Source organism: Fonsecaea multimorphosa (assembly GCF_000836435.1).
Source record: "Fonsecaea multimorphosa CBS 102226 unplaced genomic scaffold supercont1.19, whole genome shotgun sequence".
NCBI classification, from domain to species: Eukaryota; Fungi; Ascomycota; class Eurotiomycetes; order Chaetothyriales; family Herpotrichiellaceae; genus Fonsecaea; species Fonsecaea multimorphosa.
This window is the reverse complement of record NW_015971653.1, coordinates 52,861-72,261: the sequence shown is the minus strand read 5'-3', so window position 1 is coordinate 72,261 and position 19,401 is coordinate 52,861. Positions and strand designations below refer to the sequence as shown.

At 52.1% G+C, this 19,401-nt stretch overlaps 1 protein-coding gene across 1 annotated transcript; it reads left to right on the top strand.

Annotated features, from left to right (window-relative positions):
- Positions 1-6,018: 6,018 nt before the first annotated feature.
- On the top strand, positions 6,019-7,680 carry Z520_08406 (uncharacterized protein; the record flags this gene model as incomplete). The annotated part of the gene is made up of 1 exon (XM_016778903.1): positions 6,019-7,680. One exon carries the CDS (start codon positions 6,019-6,021, stop codon positions 7,678-7,680), a length of 1,662 nt encoding a protein of 553 aa, XP_016629822.1.
- Positions 7,681-19,401: the final 11,721 nt, after the last annotated feature.

Below are 19,401 nucleotides of genomic sequence, written 5' to 3'. Positions count from 1 at the left end.
CTCTGTACTGGAGATAGAGTTCTCTCTCTCACTCTCACTCACTCACTCTGTCCTTTACTTTCGCTTTTGCTCATGACCTGTACATGCACCTTACCCGCCCTTCCTCGTCCGGAACCACCGGACAGGCAAGATCATCTCACCCAACCCTCATTCCCATTCCCGTCCAAGTTCGTCACCAGTTCCTTGCATTTCCAAATGAGAGGGGGCTGGGGAAGCGACATAACATACATACATACACACATACATATTTACTCTGCTTGTGTATCCCGCCGGAGCACAATGTCCCTTCCCGGTCTGGATCGTGACCGCTTCAAGATCGCCGGGCCGGGAAGACACCAGAAGACGACGGGAAAGTGCATATACACATGCAGATGCAGGGCCCGGGCCAGAGCCAAAGAACAAGGAACAATGATCACGAGGACACAAGAAATGATATCGAAGAGTTGGGAGGAGGGAAAGAGAAAACAGCTACCTAGCTAGCTCTGGAATGGGCAAAAGAAAGGCGACTTCGGATAGACGCGCATATACATCATACATCCTGCATGCCATGTGTATGTATGATGTCCATCTCACCGCCTCAATACTTCTCTTCCCGCTCTAGCTACTCGAAGTGTCTCGCGACAGACCAAGAAGCTATTGCGCCCAAGAGTGGAGCCACGGGAGAATCCATCCGGCCTGAATTGCACATCTCTTTTGAGAGGGTCATGCAGCCAGGTAGGCGGGCAGAAGGGCTCGGACGGCAGGTGTGGTGGGTGCTATTGACACGCTCGGAAAATCCCTTTAACATGCGATAAAACATGGAAATCTGCATATGCATGCATGCATGCATGCAAGAAAGCAAGGGGAGGTGTTTATGACATCAGGCAAACAAACATCATCGCGAAATTCTTGCGCAAGGGCGAGCTCGCGGGGAAAGGCGCAAAGGGGACTAGGTGTCTTTTTTCTCAAATGTCCCTTTCCTACATCTGCGTAAAAGATACGCAGACAAAGAATATTATCTAAGGCATCCGTACACTATCTGTCAAATCCCGAAAGAGCGAAGTTGCCAACCACTGCGCAGAGGGCGGTAGATCCTTCGCGATGTCATGCAAGGCAGAGCGAAAATCCCCAGGAGCGATGATCCCCCAGGTCGGGAATGACCCATCGGACCATGTCTTACCCCAGAGATACCCCAGTGGCACCAGAGGTAAACAGCAGCAATGATGCAAGAGGTGTTACTAGTGACCACATACCTCCGCTGCTGGGCCTTCGAGGAAAGTGCCGTTGGATATATTATCCCATGGCCTTGCTGGACCGTGCCTTGGCCTGCCATTCTATGACCGAATAAGTCTCGGACCTGCGGAACTGGCACGGGTCTTTCCTTCCTGGCTTTCGTCCTGTGACCAGTATCAACAATACATGAAAGACATCGCAAACTGATGTATTGGTTCCCTAAGATGACCAGGGTACACTAGGCCCCTGGGGGTGGTGTCAAGGGCCAAACTTCGATACACCAGCTATCAAATATTGAGCTAGGTAGAGGCCTGCTCGGCACTGATCACCTCGTTCTCTCACCGATGGATTGAACACATTTGGTCATATATGAGCCCGGATAGCTGGCCCGGTCCCCAGTAGTATAGTCCACACTGTGGCGGGAAAGAGCTCGGAGAAAAAACCCATCTAGCGAGCATTAGTGAGTGTCAATTGCAGACCCATCTGCAAGCACGAGCAAGAGAGTGGATGCGAATTCGACAGCGAAGAAGAGGAACTCGTTGCATGTGAAACAGATTCTCATGTCTGGGGAAAAGGAATTTCTCAGATTCCCATCCAGCAACCCCCTATGCATGCAGCCGTTGATGTAGAGTAAAGGGGTTGCCTGCAGCACAAGAAAAGTTTCCCTGTCACCCTCTTGACAATGCGGAGCTCTGGATATGGTCACGAAGGAAAGGAGGCGGTCATAGGACGCTCGCTGATGACAGCAGAAAAACTCGAGTGGTCTGTAACCCTTGCATTGTTGTTGCGACTCAATTTGACATCGGGGTAAATGCGCAGATCCGGATGCAAGTGTTTCTTGGAAGTAACGCTCAACCCAGCTATAGCGTGTTAGACTTCGGATAAAGCATCTGTGCGGAAGCCTTCAGTGATTGGTGGTGAAATTGGATGGTCATTCTCACTTCCGCATGTGAGGCTGTCCAACTATCTGGTGCCTATTAAAACTTCGGATCATGCATTTGGGGAAGAAAGTTCAATGGGTGGCGGGGAGGTCATTCAGGCGAGTAACAGTTGTGGGCAGCGCAGACCTAAGACACTGAGATTGGAAGGCTGGAAACCTTCGCCCAGGCCTCACACAAGGTTGCTCAAAGGCTGCGAAAGGGGTCCTCCATGGGTTAACCTACGCGTAGGTTAAATGTAAAGGAGGGATGAAAATTGAGTTCCGAGGACGCCACTCCGAGGAGGGTATTTGCCCAAAAAGAATAATGTGCATGTTGGCAGTGACGACGGTGTCTCTCGCAATACGAGGGAGTTGCACGAATGGCAAGGCTGCGAGAAGCGAGTAGCCTACCAGATCGTTTGTTGCCCCAGGGTTGCATCTCCGAGATGGCGCTCATGACGAGTTGGGGGGAGGTGAGTGGGCAGCCTGCATGTGCCACCGTCGAAGGCTGCCTCGAAAAGGGTCCCCTGCTTTTGCGAGTCGTTGACCCTCAGGCTTTGAGAGCCCGTGTTCCCCGCCATACCCGGCATATGCAAACGACGTGATCCGCCCGGGGCGAGCTGATTTCAGAAGCAGTGGGCGGCCCAGCAGCTGTATCGAAAGCGTCAACCAAAGGGTACCTATGTAACTCGTAGTAGTCGGCCATGGTGGGACAAGGGACCCAGGAGAGCAACCTTAACCAAGGAGGTCTTGGTGGTTTGAAGCCATCCGAAGCGACAAGCCCAGCTCATTCGTTGGTCGGTGCCAGCTCCGGGACAACGGTCTGCGCTTGTGCGGTTCCGAGTGTCCCACCAACTATTGAGCCGGGTGAAAGCCGGTGTCCGGGGGAGCTCCAGCACTGGGATAGTTGTGTGAGTGCTGCTTCTGCGTCAGGATTTACTGAATCGACAAGGGTGCTCTTCCCTTTCGAGATCGAGGTTTGTTTCGAGAGGCTGATCACTTGCTTAATTGTATCCGAACCGTTTTCTTGGTAGCGTGACCAGTTTCGACCCCAGACTTGATCGAGATGTGATGGGTGAGGATTGAACAGACAAAACGTTGGAAATGCACTGCTCCCCAGAGCTGCAAGGGAAAAGGCAGCCGACGAATGAAGAGTGGAATTCGTTCATTTAACCACAACTGAAGCAAAACCCCCGAACAGACAGAGGGTCGCACATGCCCTTGAATGGACGCCTCTCAAGCCACAAATGCATGGGAGGCAGGGCCCTAACCGAATGCCGAGAGTTGAAACTCGAGCGTGCAGGGACACATTACAGTGTGGCTTGAGGAAGGCTGCATCGCGAACTTGGTAGGCGCAAAGGGGTCCTTGCACTGAACGCGGTTGCATGCATGCAGAGGGCAGAGCCAAAAACAATTCAACCAGATGAGAGAATGCTACGGCGCTCAGAAAACAAGGCCGTGCTTGCAAAGCAGGCCTTGAAATGGATCGATAGTTGCCCGGTGAATTGCTGCATTCGGACGATTCGAAAGATCGGTGCCAGTGCGTCGGCGCGACAAGGATTCCACATCCCTCCACCACATCCTGGACACAGTCGAGGAAGTCGTGTAGCTTTGGTGGCCACCGACCACACACCCACTCCAAGCCTTGGAGCGACATGGACTGTAGCATCGGGCATGTTGTTGAACAAGAAGATGGGGGTGAGGTAAGTCGCACACGGAAGGAAAGGATCTTCTCTGCGTAACTGGGGCACATGTCAAGGCAAGATTTGCAAGCTGGCCGAAGCGGACATGGTGCCAGTTCCACGTGCTGATCGAAAAAGATGCTCCTCTCTCCTGCTGTCCAGCTGACTCGCCTGCGGACCACTTACCGTCTTTGTTTTTCTTGCCCTCTGGATGGGCTTTTAACCTTGGACCGCGCTTATGGAGAACCTCTTGCAACCCATCAGGTAGCGTCAACGGGGAAGCGGAAGGCTGCAAAGGAAGGGTGACATGCTTACTCGACCTAGTCCTCAAGGTGTGTCCCCGGGAGTTGTAGTGGCTGGGAGAGATTACCTACCTCTTTGGCGGAATTCAACCTTCACCCCATAGTCCGCCAATCGCCGCGGTATGATGGTTAAATGCTTGCTATTCGTGCGAGGCGAGTCAGCTGGCTTGACGAATTTTGGGATCTCCTTATATGGTGGTTGATGGCTTTGATACTTTCCAGGGCGATTATGTTGGTCAGTCACATTGACACCCTTAGCGAAAGTATATGTCGAAGCTGGTCCATCTCAGAACACTACCATGCAGCCAGTCGCTAACATTGACCTGGGCCTGTAGGGCAGAGGCGGCGGTGGTGCTCGTTGCGTACCTGGTATGTGGCTGAGGCAAGAACAAACCGCTCGAGAAATAGGACCAGGGCAAATGTTATTATTGGCATGTGACCCAGCAGCTCTAGAATACCACGGGAAAAGGCTTCCAGACCTTTGAAGAGGCCCACGAATACATTTACCCATCTGTCTCACATGTCACTAGTAATATTTAATGAATCGCCCCGTTCGTTTTGGGAAAAGGGAAAGGGTGCTATGTATCTCCGGCTTTTGGAGTGGTTGACAGAATACCTACCTACCTAGGTACCGACGAGAGTTTCCTGATGGGCGACGATATTGATGCCTGGCCCGTGGGACCTTGATGCCTAGATGGGGAGCATTCTAGAGGGGGATAAGTACATTTAGGTACATGATCGGAGGCCCAAGGAGATACCAGATGGGCTGTGTGGGTGGTGCCCGGGGGCCCCCTACGAGTGTGAGTGGGTGTCAGTAGCTGGGCGCCCTAGCCACTATTGGTTTTAACGGAGGCCATCCCCCAATCCCAGCCCAATGCGACCCCATTCTCCCCCCAAAGGAGCCAGAAAGCCCATCATTCACCACCGAGCACTCCCCGAGCATTTTCTCGGGCTCGGGGTCTCTACGAGTGGCCTAGGGCTGGTCTCTGTCATTACATCTGGTACGGGTGGATTCTAGTGTATTGACTAAAACTTGGGTCTGCCAGAACGTCTTTTGCCCCCCTTGCCTCCCCCCAAATCCCTAGCCCCCTTACCCCTTCTAGGCCTTCTCCCACTTTTTTTCCCTCGTGTCTCGAACTTTGCACCACCGGCCAATAACCAGTTAGTTAAAGACACAAATCTGCAGTCACCTATCTCACCTGGGCTTGTTGGCTCACCCGCTGCGACCACTGCGTCTCCTCCTGCCCTCTGGAACTCTGGCCTGCCCTAAGTCCTGACCTGTCCTGGTCGGTCCTGGTCTGTCGACCCGAACGCCGGTCTTCTGCCACCTCCTCCAGTGTCCACCCCATCCTCTGCCTCCCCCCATCGCACCCCTGTTCGCTTTTTTCGTGCCTTGTGCCCTGGTCCGGCTCCCTCTGCAACTCACCACCCCTGCAAGTCGTACACCTGGTCCGGACTTGTGGTCCTTATACCGGTCGTCCCCATCCGCAAAGCCCCATCACCATTTCTTCACCACACGTCTCTTCAGTAACCGCGCTCTCACACACAACCTACGTACCTACACCCTCTGGCCAGATCCCTCCTACACCGCCCACAACTCTTCCTCACACCAAAACACACTCCGTTCGACCTCGCCATCCGTCTCACCGACCCTTTAATTCACCCTCTGAAGTCGTCAGTTGCGTCCAGTCCTCTGAACACGTCCGTTTTGAATCGGCCCGAGGTCTCGAATTGCGTCACAAGCCGAGCCCACCAAGTTCCCACCCGTTTGCGGTCCTGCGACTTCTACCACTGCCAGCGCCAGCGCCGTCCTCTTTATTTGACCCTCCCCCATAATCCGTTGTTTGGCGCCTCATTCAACCTCATTTCACTACTGCCCTTTGCACAACATCTCCCGTGAAAGATGCCGCCGCGCAAAATCCCCCATGTCCTGTGTCTGGACAGGGGCAAGATGCACCACATCGACCCTTCCAATGCCTGCAGTTTGATGGCGATGTGGTCAATGTTCTCAAAATGCTCAGATACGCTGGACGAAGGCCCTCGATTAGAGAACCTGAGCTGGCGGATATGGTCGCGAGAGTCATTATGCGTAACCCCTATCGACAACTCTCCCCCACGGGCAAGCCAGGTGCCCTCTCTCTCAAATTCCTGGTCGTCAGATGACAGTCTGAGCGAAGGACGATGTAGTCCTGTCCATAGCAGGACCAGGTCCCGATCACCTCCACAAGACGACTGCGCCAGCTCGCTCTCCAAGTCTCGACATCTGAGCCCCATCACTCTGGAAAAGATTGTCGCTTCGATACAGGAAAAGACCGTCCTATGTCCTCTGTCTCCCTCACTCGAGGCCAGCCGTCCTTTTGCAAAAGTGCCCACCCTGGAAAAGCAGTCTTCGGACAAACGAGACACCGAAGCTGAAGCACGGCCTCCAGCCGGCTTAAAAAACCTTCAAGATTCCACCGACTCATGTCTCTCCGCCGCCACGACCACAACAATAAGTACAGCTCGTCAGAGTGAGCATCGTGATTCCGATACTTCGGTATCATCGGACGGACTGATTCCGAGCGGTTCTATTGTCCATGGTTTTTCCCCTGTAGCATCCTCGTGCCGTTCTCGAACTACCAGCTCGGGCCTCAAGCCACCTACCGCGCCGTCCAAGGTCATTCCTCAACCCAAAGGTGCCCTCAAATCAACAGCCATGTTTACCCTCGGAGGATCCTCGGAGGATGATGAATCTTCATTCGAACAGCGAGTACTATCCGTCAGAGCCCCTCCGCAAAGAAGCTCACTCTCCCAAAGCTTGAGCAAGCAGAACCTGTCGGAACACAAGAGCAATTTGCCGCCCAAGAGAACTTCTTTCCGAGATGTCGTTGCCGAGCGGAGAATACAGGAAGACGCCGAAAACGACGAGGGTGCTATCGCAAGCAGTGACGACGAGGACGACACTGACGAAGTGATGGAATCAGCCATTGACGAGGACGAGGAAGACGGCGATGACTGGGAAGATTCGACGTCGGACGATGGAAAAGTGGTTCAAGAACCTCATCTTTTCCGCCGCGTTGATAGCCGCAGTGTCTTGCCATCCCGCCGCTCCATGCTGACTTTGGCCCTGAACAAAGGCCGAGCAGGTCTAGCCCATGCATATTCCCAACCCACACTACACCGGTCTCGGCAAGCGTCACCTCCACAAGGACCTTCGTTCGCAAATTCACCTGAAGAAGAGGACGGCATGATGATGCAGACGTCGAATCGGCCACCCATTGCCATTCCACCGCCTAAATCGGTCGGCAAACCTGTGGCCCATTCGCCAAGGACGACAAGACGTAACATGCTGTCGACCGAACTGACTGAATCTCTCCGGAAGAATCTCCTTTGGGAGAGACAACAGAAATCCCAAACTGTCAATGCTTTTCTCAAGCGGAGCCGAAACGCCCAGTCAATGGCGAATCTCACCTCTGCCGGCCAGGCTGGAGGACCAACGCATCCTCCAGCTCCCGCCGTGGATCTGTCAAAGGACGACGCGTGGACCTTTGATAACACTTGGGAATACCACACCAAAGGCTGGTAGGCCTGGGCAGCGAGCGGCTTTGATCTTTTTGCTTTTTGACATTCATGTTCTTTTTTCCATCTGCGTTCTGAGCGGGATCATGTTTTTCATGTGCTTTACGACCATTACACCAAACTTTACGATCGGCGAGTCCGGGAAGGGACAAGGATGGTGAGGCCTCGCCCCATCCATGTACAAAGGCGCATCTCGGACGATACTCTTTAAGGAGGGCGGCTCAAAAGTGATCAGCATTTTTTTACTATCATGTTTATGAACGGAGCTAGATACAATTGACCTCAAGCTTCCCGGCTACGGAAAAGAGGTATTGGCTCAACAATGGGTAATGCTCTGCTATTCATCCAATTTGTACTATACGACGAATATACCAGATAGCTCGGGCTAGTTGGCTGCAGGAGAAGAGAGGCCAGCGCAGTTGTACCATTAGCAGAAGATGCAATCATACCCAACCGATATTTCCTTTCGTTGAGCATATCACAATAATAGCAAGCATGTAATGTGTGTTTGAATTTGTTGTTTCCCAGGAAAATGCTGATTGGCCCCCTCGCTCATACCTGACAAGGGGGCTGGGGGCTTTTGATGACTTGTCCACTCTTGTGCATGGTGGTGTGCTCATGTGAGTGTCTTTTGCCAGGCTGGCCATGGAACTGGCCTTTCCTCAACGGTCTATATGAGTGTGTGCGTGTGTGTGTGGGTATGTGTGTGTTGTGCTCTACCTAGACACGTCAATCGGGACGAGGTCATGACTCCACCCTCCCATGACTCTCCCATTTCTTTGCACGAGTTTCCATTGTGTCAAGTGGGTTGTTCTACTCGGTACAAGTTTTGCATTCCCCGACTATTCTCATACTCTCGTAGGTGATTATTTCTTTTCCCTCATGATAGTAGTAGTAGTTGTGGTGTGACGTACTTTTTGGAAAGAAGGTTCCAAGCGGTCTACCTACGGGTTTGCATTAGGCCTTTTTTTGCTACCTGGGGCGCGCGTTGAGCAATCTGCAAATTCTCATGGGTTTTGGTGAGCATGTGCATCATGCAGCTAGCTATTGTATATGGGAATGGGAATTGGAACGGATTGGATTGGAAACTATTTGGGGGGCTTTTCCGCAGCGTGATGATGCGAGCCGCGATAATGAGTAATGCGACATGGCGAGGTGTTACATGCGTTCACTTGCAAAGGACACGCAGTAGACTTGACAAAGTACGAGTTACTGAAACCTAGGGTAGGTAGGTAGGTAGGTAGGTAGGTGGCTCGGTTACCTCTGCCGTCAAGAACCGAAGACAGACAGGTCAGTGGATAGGCAAAGCATGGAACTGGATCTGTGAAAAGAAACTCCCATGACAAGTTGCATACAACTTGCCACGCGACCACGGAGCAGAAGACGTATGAGAAACGTGACCCGTTAGGGAGGTACTTTGGGTGTGTAATAATGTACCCTTGTACCCTTGTACCTTGTACATCCTTTTCGTAGGATAAGGGAACAGGGGTAATTAGGTATCATTTCTTATGGAGGAAAAGCGGTACTACGACAAAATACTACTGTAGAAATTACTATAGGTAGCGCAGCTAATACCTCCATGCGAGCAAATCGCCTTGGGGTACTTGCTGCTTTCCTTTTTACTGACAAAGTACCGAAGGCGCATGCTTTGTGCTAGTGTTGCTTGAAGTCTGGTTCCACCGCCGCCACAGCAGCCGCCTCTGCTCTCCTACGAGGATCTCCATCTACCTACCTAGTCGACCGAACGAGCACGGGGAGGGTGTTTTGAATGGAGCAAACTCGGCAAAGATGGTAATTACACACGCGAGACTCGAGAGAGAGTGTGTGTCTCTGTGCGGCCAGAGGACGACGGAGAAGATGCGGACAACGAAAGTTCAAAAACTACTACCCCGTCAGAAACAAAGGCGAGAATTGATGAAAACGGGGGGGACCTTTTGCGAGACCGCAGGCGAGAACCCGTACCTGATGACCTGAAGAAAAATGTTCGGGGCGCCGTTTTGGTAAGGCTGAAACGGAAGCGAGAAAACCGTTTTCGTGCCTCTTCCTTTCGTTCTTTTCCCCTCACATTCGGCTTTGCGCCTTGCCTTGCTGTTGATTGAGTGGCTCATTGATGCCTGAACCGATCCGACGCCCGGAACCGAGCGATCTAATAGTGCGTTGAGTGAGCGCGAGCAAAAGCAGAGTGATTCTCGTCCAAGCCTTGGCTGAACCTGGGTTAAATGCCACTAAGCAGGTATGGGGTTACTGGCAATTGTCATTCTAATCACTCGTCCTTTGGTTTGGTGAGTATGTACAGTACTATAGTTACATTGGACGGGTAAAGAAGAGTTGTTGGTACCAGTTTCTCATGCCTTTCTAGGCTGGTAGGACGTTGCCTGGCACCATGGGATGCTGAATGCTGACTATTTTATCCGGAAACCCCGACGCCACGAGGTTTTGGTCTTTTGCCCCGCCACATGAAGGATTTAGGCGCGAAGGAAAAGCAAAACAAGCAAAGGCCCAAAAGAAATGGATGGAAGGCAAGGCAGGAAGGAAGGAAGAGGAGGAGGGGGAGGAGGGGAAAAAAGCATGGTGGTAGAGTCTACTTGACAGCGAGAATTGTTGTGGCCATGTGACCCCCATAGGTATTATGCGCTCGGGTGTGTGCCTTATAGAGGCTCACGGTAATAGTGCCGACATTGATGGAAAGAGTCAAGTAGAAACCCAAGCTTGCCCCCCCTTCCTCGCGTGCTCTTTCCGAGCTCGCCGAATTTGGGGGGGGGAGGTTTTCGGTTAAATCATTATGCGTTGTTGGAATGAATGGATAAGTGGATGAAAGGCAGCCCTTTTGGCTCAATGCGACGGGGATCCCATGGACCTCTGTATACCATACCTGGGGTACACACTTGTAACTTACCCTACAGGTTCGGGCTTCTTGAATTCGAGGGAAAGACAGGCACAGGAGAACAGGGTCAACGACAGCACACCATCAACAATTCTGCTCAGGATTGCGCGGGCACAGAAAGCGGGGAGAGGATTAAGCGCCTCCACCCCAGCCGGCGCCGGCTAAAGATGGGAAGATGGGAAGAATGGAACATGGCCGGAGGAGGAGGAAATAGGAATGATGGTGAAGAAGAAGAAGGAGGGTGGGAAGTGCGGGAAGCAAAGGGCGATGATGGAGACGAAGACGGTAATAGTCATTGATGATGGTGGAGGTTTGTTTTTCCCCCGTCCAGGCCTCTTCTACGCAGTACACCATACCTACAAGACACATAGCATACGAGGTATCCCGTCCGGAGCCTTGGGTCGGGCGGGAATTTGATCAGTACGAGTAGTGGTGGATTGAGGATTATGAGATGACTGAAGCCATACCTAGTTGTGGGTGCGCAGCGGAAGCTGTCCTGTCAACTTTTTCGTTTTCGTTTTCCTCTTCTCAGCCCTACTCGTGTTACAGTGACGCGGTCTTGTCTTTCGTCAGGCAATATGAACTCTCTGTTCTGCCGATAATATGCGCGCGGAGAATTTGAGACAAGTGGATGGATAACGAGAGACGGGGTGAGAAAAAAGTAAAGAGAGGGAAATGGGACGAAGACGAAATGGGTGTATCGGAAAAGGACATGCATCGCCGGGAGAAGGAGAGGAGGGAGGGATAAGCAAACAAAGGTCAGATTTGCGGTGTGGTTTTACGAGGTACAGTAAACAGTGTACCTAGGTAGTGTACCTACATCCATCTACAGCGCGGATGCGGGCGCCCGCATGAGGCACCACACCTCATGAGTGTGTACCGGGTACCTAGAAAACCTTGACATATCAAGTGACTACATACCTGGTACCGACCTGGGGTACCTGGGGTACCTGGAGGTATATACGAGCATCTTTCCTCGTGCCTACACCGTCAGATTCTGCGGAGAATGTGTATGTACCAAGGACCTGTCGAGGGTCAATGGATCTAACGGCTTTGTGAACGGTACTGGCATAGACAGCCCCAATATGCAGCCATGTGCCAGGGTGGTGGGGCGTCGGTTGCGAGGAACTATTCGTTTCAAGTGCCTCTCCCTGCAAAGACTGCCCCGAGTTATCGCAAGTATTCCGTAATAAATTTGTTACAGACAATACCTCATGCATACCTAGGTACATAGGAGGCACGGCACGGCACGGCAAGACCGCGAGAAAACGAACACAGAGGCGGGAGGGAAATTGGCAGCAATAACGAGAGGCCTGGCCAGACCTTGCTTTGGGAACAAATAAACGTGCCGGTAGCGGTACCTACCAAAGCCGCTAAAATTGGATGGCGACATAGGTACTGAGTACCTACCCCGTGACAGCCGGGCTGGGCCGGGCTAGGCCTGGACTTTTGGTCTCTTTCCTCTTGAGAGAGAGGTGGATAGAAACTTCTGGACTCCGAACGTTTTCCCACGTTATCTCCGGTGGTCCGTCTAGGTATCCCATCCGAGCACGGACTTGAGGGGAGAGAAAACTGGGGAAATGGAACCGGAAAGACGGGGGCAGCATTACCTCGTATTGCTTGAAAGATTTGTTTGTCGCGTGCACTTTTCCCCAGGTCAGGTGGACGGAGAGAAATGTACGAGTGTCACCTTGTCGAGGTGGCCGCATGGTGTCAAAAACGGGTGCGGAGAGCGCGGAGGGTACGGCATATACGGGAGCACACGGAACACAATGGCGATTTGACGAAAAACGAAGGCGTTGACTTGGGTAGTCACGAGAAGAGAAGGAAAAGCCAAAAGCCAGCGACACTACAGGCGACTCGAGCGGGGAGGGGATCATCGAAGTTGGACCTGAACCTGCTGACATTTCGAAGGCACTCGCCGCAGGATCAGTAAAGTCAAAATGGGTGGTCAAGATCAGGCATGCAAGTAGACTCAGGTGGCTTTTCGCAAACAAACCAGGCGCGGCGAGAGAACATCATGTGAGGCTGAGACCAATAATGTCCACATGGTTCCAACGTCCATGGTCCACGGTCCACGGTGTACGTCGATGCGTGGGTACATTCTCGTAGTACGAGTAGAAGGTCGGTAGTATTGGCGTTCAATGATCACGACAAAGAAGGAAAGAGAGCTATGGCTGCAATGCTTGACCCCCAATTGTCCAGAACAGCAGAAACCTGGAGTGCAGGTGGTGCAGGTCTAGAACATGCCAGATATTGTGGGGTACATACCTGGTACTGAGTAACTCGTAGCTTTTGGTTTCTTCACGCACGCAAAGGGCCAGCGCTGCGACGCACCGTCGGATGGTCCGGCGCTCGCCTGCTAACCGGTTCATTCCAGTGTTTAAAGGGGAGCTGGTTAGTGGAGGATATATCGAAGGCATTTGTGGACAAACCATCGTACGAGGCGGGTTCGAAGCGAGCAGCAGGCCTGGATTGTTTTTGCACCAGACAGACAGAGCTCTGAAAATGTCCCTGTTTCGATTGGCTGCTTCGACGTCCAAAAAGAAAGGAGATAAAGGGTCTAGGTGAGGCTGGATGGTGGAGCACGGGATAGACTCTGCATGCGGCCATCAGCAGATGTACTCGAACTTGTACAGGGCCAACGGCGATTGGCAAGTCTGAGCAAGTAAAGTCACCACCAGTGCCACTGATTTCTGTCCTAATCTGGAATCCATCCATCTTCCCGAGAGTGGTTGTACTCGCAAATTCCAAGTTGCTGATTGGATTCAAATGCGACGGGCTTTCTCAGAGACTTCCCGTGCGAGCCGCAACGACAAATGTCCGGCTTCCACGTGATGATCTGGGCTGAAAACCGGACCAGTATCATCTCGGTATAGCACGAGCCCGACGTGCATTAACAAGGGCCCTGGACGCTGGCTCATGCAGGGGGGGCCCCTTGTTGCAGACGAATCCAACGAACCCGCAACTCGGCCTTGCATACAGAAAGTCCCGCTTGCACATGCAGACAAGACCAGGCCCCATCGATTCGTGGGAATTTTCTCGCATCCGACACGCAATCTCTTCCAGGATGGCGAGATCCCAAAAAATCTCAGACTGGGGCAAAAACATCGAGATGTCCACGAATTCGTGGGTCGGCAAAAAGGTGTCCATCAATACACGGTCCCGTGTGGTGGTGGTACACATCAGAACAAATATTGACTTGACAGTGTCATGGCTTGTCATGTCCATCCACAAGACAAAAGTCAGAGATTGTATCGCCGGCATGCCCATGACAATATGAGAGATGGAGCTTCAGCGATGAGGCCAATAGTGAAGGGCTTACACCTGCAACTCCCGGTGAATTTCCCTATTGCAGCTTACGCCAAGCAGTCCGGATTTGGCCAAAATTCATTCCAGCCAGCAAGCCCGAGACCGGACTTCCGAGAGACGAATGACGAATGACTCTCAGCTCTCTGTCGACAGGAGAATGGCCGATGTGAGTTCATCTTGGAAGACTGGAATTTTGTGCTTGTTCCGACCAATATTCGTCTTACCGAGGAGAGCCTTTCCGAAAACCGAGGTTTCGGGCTGCCTCGATTACCTGGCCTGACCAAGAGCGTCGGGCAATACCGAGTACTGTGTGTGCATGTACGTGGTAGTTCGAGGGCCGTTACCTATGTACTCCGTAGATATCTTGGGGTCCAACTTATTCCCAAGCCGATGGTGATGAACCTTGAACGTGAAAGGTATTGCAAAGTTCGTATGTACCAGGACCTGGTCTTCGCCCACATGACAGGGAGGAGCAGGGTCACCTGGACTGCGAGAAGCATTACAAACCTCTTTATCTTCTTGATGCAGTCGTGGAATGCGAAGGGGCGACAAACTGAGAAGCAGGACCAACCTAGGTGATACGAAAAGATCACAGCACACACGTAGTTGTTTTCCGGCGAGATCTTACGGTCTCGAGATAGATATGCCATCCTAGGTGTTTGCGAGATGCTGATTGACTTCGCATCCGATTACCTTTGGCAACTCTAGAGTCGTGCTTACAAGTTTTCGCAGCTCAAGTTCCAGAGCTACCATGCCTTTTCGCCTCAGACACAATCTCCTCGACATTGCCTTGTGGGAGAAAAGGGTACGGCCACTCATGTCTTCAGATGTGCTCCCTTCATGAAGCGGCAAGTATCGTCCTGATACCAGGCCAGACGCTTGGATCCTCGATCAGTCAGTTGTACAAGTCTTGTTCTTGCTGACAGCGTTGTAACACTGTGCCTGTCAGGGCCCACCTCGATATCGAGTCGGCACATTCCCAATCGTGGTGGACGCTGTGCAAAAGCCATTTGCGACGCTGCAGGGTCTCCGAGGTCTGCGCTTAGACAAGTGCGAGACTCATGGTAGGATCATGCAAGATTTGTTTACTTATACAAGCGGACCGTTAGATGTCAAGTCCTGTACAAGCAGCAATAAGACAGCCATTGACGATCCCAAGAGCCCGGTACTCCGCGACGAGACAGAAGGCTGTGGCATGCATTGGGGGCTATGTCGCCTCCCGCTCACGAAGCATTTAGTTAATCTGTGGGGTAACGGGAGATCATTTACCCTCTGCCAAAGCGGGCATGCTTCCCCAGTATTTCAAAGGGGAACTTTTGCTACACTGTTCGGTTGATTTATGGGAAATTTGGACAAGCTCATGACCATGTCGGTGCCCATTGTCCGTCGTATTCGTGTATTTGGTCTTGTTAGCACACGCCCCTCCGGGAACTTTGAGGGAAAGGATGTAACCTCAAGTCCATAGTCTCGCGGCTCCTCTATTACGGACCATTAGTGGAAGTGGATAGGTAATTATGGGTGGTTCGAGCCGAATATCTCGCAGACTTCAAGAAGACCGGTTTGTGGGCGGCATGCATTCTCCTGGTCACTGCATGGGGAGAGAGAAAAGGGACATCAAACAAACACAAGTACTCGGCAATGTACACCAAACGTGAGCAACTGGAAAACCTGTACGGTTTGGTCGTGATGCCCTTGAGCCCGTAGTTGGGGATCGGAATATAGGGGCATGAGACGCATGTACCTCTGTACCCGTAGAGATCTGCCAGAGACATCAGGGTTACGCATGACCAGCTCCTCGTGTATGCAAACTTGTGGATATTCAAGGACGACGGAGCAAAAAGTCCAGGCTGGTTCTGGAAGTTCCGATTATTACCTGTTACTACTCGTACGTGTAAAGGTGGGACGAGGGACTGGCGAGGACAGCCCAACATGTTTCAACAGGGCAATTTGCCGGCGACGGTGATTTTTTAGCTGTGACTGCATGAAAAAGGAAGGTACTTACAGGTAACTAGGTCACTTGCCATGTACACAGCGTCGACCCAGGCAAGCCAGCCACTATTCGACGGTCTAACGGGGCAGATGCCACCTCCACACCCCCCCGAGAAATCCTCCGAAGCTGATGAGGCAACGGGCACGATAGACCCTGTAATCATGCAGCTATTGTTACAGAATTCACCACTCCGTAGCCAGTCCTGCGCCATCTTTATCAGTAAGTGTTGGTTGCGTTGGATGGACTGCCTGTTTTGGCAATTAAATGGAAGGAAGGACCCTTTGGAGCCAACTCTGATGTGGGATGCCGACCCAAGCGTAATTGAGCCGTGCGCCATGTGGGAGGTCTGAAAACCATGGATCCGGTTCATGTGGGACGGGAGGGGGGATAGGAATCTCCCTTGTTAGTCCCTCATAGTACGGAGTACTAAGTAGGAGGGGATTGCTGTGCGTCCTGCACGGTGCACACCCTATGCTTGAAGTAGGCGAGGAGGTTGGGACAGGGAACAAGCCTGCTGCGAAATTGATGATGGGACCAATCTTGGAAAGGTCTTTCGGTGTTCATTCAAGCACCAGCAAGCGAAGATGCCGTCGAACAGGGAACGGAAGTGGAAAGCCCACGCCAACACTTGAAGCGAAGTTACGAACAGTTCTGCTTGGCCGAAAGTTTGAACAATTTACTTCTGATTCGGCCCGAGTCATTGGGGCGAGGCTGCGTAATCCAGGGACTCCGAACATGTGGGAAGAGCTCCTTCTTCTTGTGAAAACCCTTGGGCAATGTTGGGTATATTGCAATCCCATGGTTGCATTGTCTGTTACACATTTATCGACGAGGAATGGAAAAAGAGTTCGCTTTCTAATGCTTGGTCAAGGCATACCCTGTCGGTTGGTGCCTCAGCTCTCAAGGCAAGAGCCCTTGTACAGATGCAAGTTCGTCGGAGATGCCCTGCTCCTACCAATGATACAGACCACGGACAAGATCTTATCTCTCGGCTCCTGAAGTATCGAAGTCAAGCACATGAAAATATCATGCAACTGGCCTTCAGGGGTTCAGACCCAGCAACGAGACCAGCAATGTCAATTCGAGAGACATTTTTGGAATCGAATGCATGTGAAAACATCAGGCGCCCCTGTAACACCTCCGAGGAATTCTGTGAGAGCTCAAAGCATCAGTTCGAGTAACAAAGTCGTGAGCCGGCAAGTCAGGAGCATGCTCAATGCCATGGGGTGTGTTCTGATTTCGGACCCGAGTGATGCTGGTGCGAGCGCACAATCAGGCGGTCAAGTATGTCGCAACATGTTGCCTATCAAGAAAGTACACCCCCAATGACGAATCAGCCGGTTTGTCCGAAGGATCAAGCCGCCGCATCTTAACCCGCGTATACCTGGAGTCGTTGAAGATCGTCTGGATCTACTCACGAGCATTGCTTTTTGGGATGCAGTTGAATGTGTATGCACCTGTTCTTCATGCAACCAGACGTTTGAGGGCATGGGACAGCAACCTATGCACCTTGTCAGGAGACTCAATCTCCAATACGTTTGGCAAACAAGTTATTAATTGAGAGACCCTGCAGGTTATCATGGCTAGGGCCCAAACCGAAGGCTCCGGCCTCGCGCAAGAGCTAGTGAATCTATCCCATGATCCGCCACTGCAACTGACGGTCAGATAGCCAGGACGACAAGAAGGAAGGAGGAAGGAGAGAATAAGGTGATGAGGGACAAGGTTACGGGTGATCAAGGTGTGGAGCCTGGCGAGCTCTTTCTAACGGGAACGGCACCTTCCGTGCTGCAGGCCACGGGGGGTTTTCGAAACAAGCGAACCAGGTGGTCGAGATGGCACGATGGCTGGCTTCCGAAGATGCAAGTCCCAGTGATGGTCGATCCGCACTAAGGCATCCCGAGGAAATGGGTATGGACGCACTATCGTGTGGGTGTTGTGGGTGTTGTGCGCGCGCGGTCTAGGGGAGGCCCGAAGGGTGAGGCTCCACGTGGGATGGTTTGGTAGCGATACTCGTACCGAGTACATGTAGACATAGCCTATCCAGCCAGGTCCACGGTTAGGTAGGGTCATCACACCAAAAGAAGAATGTAATAGGATTTCCCACAGGGAACCGGGGGCCCGGCGAATGGCGTTGAGATCAGAAGGAATGTTGCAGAAAATAACGGGTGATTCAACGAGGCAGTCGATCTGGTTACCCGAGTTGGGGCTGTGGACATAGATTTGTTGGCACTTTTGGGGGTGGGAAGGAGGTGAGACGCCCAGTAGAGTGGCTAGTTGGGAGCTTGAGGACCTGATTGACGACTTGATTGATGGACGGGAAGTGATATCAATCAGAGTCCTCCGTATGATATTGCTTATGCGAAGTAGTCAAAGATAGGTAGGCGGGTTGGGGGTTAGTTGATTAGAGCGGGCGGCAAAGTTGGCTGGGCGGGTGTGTCTCCCTACAATGTAGGTACCTAAGAAGGGGGTGGAGGCGCCCAGGGGAAGCGAGGGAGGCGAAGGGGAGGGCGGAGCGGCCCTGTAGGCTGCACAAATAGGTACTAATCTAACTAGCCAGGTAGCACTGTACAGGTAAAACCCCCCCAAGGTGGGCTGTGACTTGGTTAACCCAGGCGAGCCAGTAGCTTGCAAAGAAATGGTCACGTTGGACCCCGAGTGTCCCTTGGAGTCCTGGGACATGTATCACCACCATAACAAAATATGTGACAACGGCCTCCGTAATGGACCAAACCAGGGCAGACGAAACTTACGGAATTCTGGTCCTGATACACATTCCTTACGACACAGCAGTTTATCCCAGCCCAAAGAAAGAATTCCAGAGAGATGATTGATGATCTAAGGAGTTATCTGAGAACAGGTACGAGTAGCTACGAGTTGTAATTATTACCTTAGGCTTGTAGTCAACCCCCGACGGGCGCACAGGGGATCGTTTTCCTAGCAATGATGTCACTCCCCGTATTCCGAGTTTCTTCATTCTGCCTCACTTATCCCTCACTTATCCCTCACTTGTACCTCACTTGTACCTCAACACCTCATAGAGTGGTCGTAGAGACTCTTGCATTCTGTATATGGAGAGTCATAGTGTGACTCGACTCGACACTCTTCTCTTGCCACAGCCATCAATGACTCAACATCCACCCTCGCTGGACATCCTCAATTCCAAAGGTAAAAAGCTGCTGCTAGACATGTCGTGAGTTTGCCGCTTTGGCATCACTTGATCACTTTCCCTTCCTCCCCTTCGCTTCTGTTTTCCCCTTCATCTCTCTCATCCCCGATCGACGTCTAGATTTGTTCCACATCGCTGCCCATCCCCCGTCATCCATCGCCCTTGATCAGATTCGGAAGCTCGTCATCCGCCTTCTGTTGTCCTTGCCCTCCAGCTCAACAACCGGACCAGCGCTTGGTCTGCGCACCATCTTCGCTAACCCTGGCAGCCGTTCCATCATCTGGCCCGGCCAAAAACTGAAATCAAGGAACCTTTGTTGATGAATGAACAACAGCGTTTTGCCAACTCATCAATCAGCATGTCACTTGACGACTCC